This window comes from Aegilops tauschii, chromosome 7 (genome assembly GCF_002575655.3).
Source record: "Aegilops tauschii subsp. strangulata cultivar AL8/78 chromosome 7, Aet v6.0, whole genome shotgun sequence".
In the NCBI taxonomy this organism is placed as follows: domain Eukaryota; kingdom Viridiplantae; phylum Streptophyta; class Magnoliopsida; order Poales; family Poaceae; genus Aegilops; species Aegilops tauschii.
Genome location: NC_053041.3, coordinates 135,461,555 through 135,467,100, shown reverse-complemented (window position 1 = coordinate 135,467,100; position 5,546 = coordinate 135,461,555). Strand labels below are relative to the sequence as shown.

Below are 5,546 nucleotides of genomic sequence, written 5' to 3'. Positions count from 1 at the left end.
ACAGTCAACAAATATCTAGTTGATATGTGGATATCACCGTCGATCTACTGGTCATGCAAAGTTCCAGGTATCTGGATATGATTTCACATCAGAAAGCTAAAGAAGATGGTCCAATTGTCAACAGGAACATGCATCGAACAAGACACCTTCCTTCCTTTTTGTGACCAGCCAACCTAATTCATCTATTTGCCTAGTTACCTAACTAGGCAGATGATGAACACATCAGAAAAATACAAAGGACAGACCACCAATTATACTCCACTAGTCATCACTAATAAAAGAACAGATCAAGAACACATATCTTTCTACTTCAAGATCAAGAATAGATCATTAATAGACATCAACCTATAACAGATCATTAATATATCAAGAACACATATTTTTTTACTTCAAGATCAAGAACAGATGGAAATATATGCTAGACATCAACCTATAACAGATCATTAGTAGATCAAGAACTGATCAAGTCACACATTTTTTTACTTCAAGATCAAGAACAGATGGAAATATATGCTAGACATCAACCTATAACAGATCATTAGTAGATCAAGAACAGATCAAGCACACATATTTTTTTACTTCAAGATCAAGAACAGATGGACTAGTAACCCTAACCTTCAGATCTGTAGTAGGAGACTGATGGAGGAAGAGATCGATCCGGAGATGGGCAGATGGGCCTTTGTGCTCCTCGTACGCGGCTTCAATGGTCCACCCTCATCGGCGTCGGAGGCGGCTGGCGTGGTCGTTCCCGGCGACTAATGCGGCGAGGTCAACCCGCCGGCTGGACCAGGAGGAGAGGACCGAAGGGGGTCGAGGGGAGGCGGTGGCGCGGCGTCGCTGGACTGGAAGGGAGGCGGCGGCGCGGGGCGGATCGAGGGGAGGAGCGAGTCGCGGGTGAGGGGCAGAGTCGAGCGGTAAGGAAGCCTTTACCGCTGGGGGTGGGGGGTATCGTTCTATAGATGGCCTGGAACTGATTACAGAGGAACATGATTACAAAATTGTCTCACCAAACGCACGTAACGGTATCGGTTTACACTGTAAACAGATGACGGGCAGAATTTGACGAAACAAACGCCTCCTTAGAGACATCGGTGTCTTCCAAGCAGATGGTGCAGGTCTCTCTCTCTTGCAGGCCTCTCTCTTCTTAGTGCCTACCAAATCTGTTGCTAATTTTGTTGCGTAACCGACTTGGCCGCGTGGGTTTAGTGAGAATTCACAATGATTGAATTTCCTCATCAGTGACAGAGCCTCATTTACCAAATGTTCACTCTTGTTCTTTGTGGGACGCCAAGTTCCAAGCATCTGCACACATATGGCATTGTAATAAGACCACTGCAGTTCTAAACAATTCAACCACTTGGCCATATCTAATTACATTATTAATGCGATAGAAAAATAATTGTTCAGATTAATTAGACACCGGCACTAGAAAAAGAACAGCTGAAACTAATGCTCTACAAGAATGGAATCAGACACCTCGTATGAACCAAAGTGAGTTAGTGTTGAGCAAACCTGACCACAGGAAATACAAAGAGCATTGTAGTGTCCTATAAAACGCACGACACAAAGAGATGAAAAGATGAAGGAGGAAGGGTCCATGCAAACCAGACACAAGTTCCAAGGATTTCTAGGCGGGGAATTGATAGATGAAACCACATCTAGAGGATGCATGTAGAAACGGAAAAAACATGCATACTGAAAATGAGAAGCAATGCTATAAAAGCAGGGACAGAACAAGTGTGTACTATGGCTTCAAGTGATTGGCAAGTTTAACCATCCTGATTGCAGACTATGCAATCGGTGCGAGATGGTAAATTACTGCTAGAATATCCTAGTCATAGCTACCATGTTTAATATAAGAGGCTGAGAACTTTTACATTAATGGAAAAGATCTACTTGTAGGTCAAGATTATAACAATTGACCATTGCAAAAAAAAAAATATAAGGCTTGAGATTGATTAAACTACGTTAAAGATATTGAAGCGAATATAAATCTGGTTTGAGATTTTTCAAATATCAAAGGGAGTCCATAATTCTTATGCCTGCTATACTTAGTTCGGATTCAGATAGAGCAAACACAAAATCCCCTAGCACTATGTGATCTGCGCAAGGATCCTATCCAAATTCAGATTGTTCTTGGTGAAATTAATAGTTTCAGATGGATTACAAATGCAAACAATGCGAGATTTCTGCTGGCTAACATGCATAGCAGTTCTATCCCCTGTAGTAATAACATATAATTTTTTTTCTAAAGCATGTGTTACAGAAACAAGAGATAAATTTGGGATTCACTAACAGTTCTAGGGTCCTACACTTAGTGGGTGTGATCTACAATCAGTCAAAGGTTGGATCTCAAAATCATGAATGTCATGAGACTAAAATTCTCGCATTAATATGCCATGTAATCAGGATATCAGTCGATAACCAAATCTCACGCGTATCGATACGGTGGCTTATACCAAGCTTGGATATTAGATAGCTAGCGCTTTAGTCAAGCTTACACAGTGGAAGCTGCACACTGATCTCGCCCTATAGCATCACTTTCTTGCAGTCTGATGCGAAATGTAAGAGCATTTCTAAACATAGGTGCGATTTTGGGGCCTCTTTGGATAGAAACAGACAATGTACATGAATGGGATAGGAATGACAGTGCAGTCCTATATGATCACAAACAAGAGAAACTGTTCTATGGATCACCATAGTATTTTTGCATTAATTAACTTCATTTTATAATTGCTTAAATATTCCCATGGGTTCATACATTCGATAGGTATTTCACAGAAGTCCTATAAGCCAATTGTGTAACACAGTAAGGACAAACATAATAACCACAAGTGATGCTGATCTCATTCTATGTTTATGGAAAACTATATTGGAGCATTAGCATTGACGAAATACAGACACACAAACCAGTCCTAGGACTTGAACCAAGTACGTATGACAGAACGATGCATCTTCATTAACTAAACTATGTTCAATTCTCAGTGGGTTTATGACAACACATATTTATTACATTACATAATATAATGTGTGCTTCGATTATAAGTGTCCTGGATAATGCTAGATATCAAAATATCAGCTCAAATTCTCAACGTGTACAATGAACTCAATTTCTCCAAAAACAACTAAATGAGATTATGCATGCAGAGGAGTTGATGCAACAATAAACAAAGAGATTTACACTCTACATAAACTTTTCTTAATTCCACAAGTCTACGAGGTTGGTTTCTTTGTTGATGGAGCGACCTGTTGACAAGGGGGAGGTGTTAGGTTTGACACTGGGTGTGACCAGAGTATTCAAGAGAAAATTTGAGGTAGAGAGAGTGTTTCTTTCGGAACCGACAACGGCGAGGTATGAGAAAATATAATGAAGGTTCTCAGGGCATAATGTCATGCTACCCAAAACAGTGAAGCTGCATCGCATTGCTTGATAAGGCAGATGGTAAATAACCATGGAATTCTTGTTTCAATTACTGGCGGAAGTATTGGCACTCATGCCTCATGGAGCAACAGATAAGTCGAAGCTACAGAAGAGAAGACGCCATATCGCCTTGCATGCTGGATGGCGCTTACTTGCCTGCCATCAGTCCTCAGCATGGCACATATCGAGATGATCTTGACCTTGTGCTTAATTAACTATCGACAAAGAACAGTGTACGAATGATACAAGTAAAACAGAGATACATTTGACAACAGGCGACTTGCTTTTTGGAGAGCTCTTAATTAATAGCTAAAACTGAAAGAAAGTCAGAAAATCGGCGCGTTGGGCAGAATGAAAAATTTCATACCCAAACTTTAATGATCTTTGCTCAAGACGAATTCCAGCTACAATCTTTCTACAATTTTCAACATCTATGCAAAGTCGCGCAAACATATAAAAATATAGTACTATAATCATCAGTAAAGTCAACTAGCAATTAAGGAGAACTAGGCAACCCAACAGCTTTGAAAAAAAGGGAACACTAAATATGGCAATGCACAATGAATCTAATTGCTTAAATGCGAGGACCACCTTGCTAGCTTACATGTACATCAAGTATCTCTCCTGAACTATTGACATTTCACACAAAAATGATGGGTTAAACTTCTGTTTTTCTTGCAGTGCGATAAGCAAGAATAGCAGATAGTGGAACTGAATGTTGTACAACCAAGGTTTTGGTTACCGAATGAGGCAATTTTACCGAGGGGGACTGGTAAACGTGGTTACCACGGTTACCGAGAAATACCGAGAATATTTCGAACGAAATTTATAGTTGAATTTTGAATTCAAATAAATGAATGAACGAACATTCGAACCAGAGACCTCCCAAAACAAAAACTAGGTTGCTACCAACACATGAGAACCAACTCTCATGGCATTAATCAGATCCTGCATGTACTTTACTATAAATTAAACGTTTAAATACAAAAAATTCAAAAAACCGGTATTTTTTGCTCGGTATGGGGATTTACCGAGGGGCACGGAAATACGCGGTAACCATGGGAAATCTCGAAATTTCGACCGGTAACCAAAACCTTGTGTACAACTAATTATAATGAGCATTGAAATAGTGCAAATTTATGTTTTGCCTAAATTTAGCTAGAGATCGGACTATGTGATGATTTAATCATCACTTCGTGATTAACTCTAGCAGTCCAGCATTTCATGAACAATTGTAAATAAAATCCCAAATCCCCATATCAACAGATCATATGTTCCCCATCTCCTTCTGATGATATTTCTAATAAGAGATCGCAATTGATACCACGCAGAAACTGTATTAAGATAGATGACAGATGCAGATTTGGAGATTTTAGCATGGCATACATATTTGTGCAGCGCCTTGAAGTCGGAGACGATGTTAACCCATCGTATCCCCAGCTCGAGCGCAGCCTGGATGCCTTCCTTGAGCGCCAGCACCTCGAGCTCCATGCGTCCGCCCACAAACCTTTCCACGCGCTTCTGTATGGTGCGCACCACCTTCCCCTGGGGATCGTACACGACCACAGCGAGCACCGCTACGCGGGGGCCCGGGACGACCCACCACCCCCCGGCGCCCTCCTTGTTCGACAAGCCCTTGTAGAAGACGCGGGAGGATGGGGAGCGGCTTGGGTCCAGAGGTCGCTCAAGGAGGTCCCCACCGTGGGCCCGTCGGAGGTCTGGAGTGCCGGCGAGCTCCCGCGCCAAGAGGGCGCCGCGGGAGGCCACGCGGGCGGAGGTGTTTGCCTGGGCATGGGCGGCGCGGAAGGCCTGGGCGTCGCGGCGGTTCTTCTCTTGGCGCGCAAGTTCGGCGAGTGCGACTTCGGAGGACCAGAGCGCAGAGACGGGTTGACAAGAGCTGCAAGAGCAGAATGCGGTGGCGGCGGCGGCGGCCCTGGAAGAGGGCCGATTGGGAGTATGGGCGCGGAGGGAAGCTTGGATGGCCTCGTTGAGCTGGAGTTGGAACGCGAAGTCGTGGTCGGAGGCGAGGGCGACTTGCTGGCAGAGGCGTCGGGAGGCGAGGTCGCCGTCGCCGGCCATGATCGGAGCCGGCGGTCGGGCGGTGCCACAGCCCACAAAGACGAGG

At 43.4% G+C, this 5,546-nt stretch overlaps 1 protein-coding gene across 1 annotated transcript; it reads right to left on the bottom strand.

The window, feature by feature from the left end:
• Window positions 1-953: 953 nt before the first annotated feature.
• Window positions 954-5,546, bottom strand: LOC109746768 (uncharacterized). Its single transcript, XM_020305876.4, has 3 exons — window positions 4,808-5,546; window positions 1,074-1,302; window positions 954-970 (listed from the first exon to the last, which is right to left on the bottom strand). The coding sequence occupies exons 1-3, from the start codon at window positions 5,498-5,500 to the stop codon at window positions 954-956; spliced, it is 939 nt and encodes a 312-aa protein (XP_020161465.3). The 5' UTR covers window positions 5,501-5,546.

Coding starts and splice junctions, on each gene's coding strand:
- LOC109746768 (XM_020305876.4), bottom strand. CDS start 5,500: ATGGCCGGCGACGGCGACCTCGCCTCCCGACGCCTCTGCCAGCAAGTC. Junction 1,303..4,807: donor TCAAGGCGCTGCACAAATAT/GTATGCCATGCT, acceptor ATATGTGTGCAG/ATGCTTGGAACTTGGCGTCC.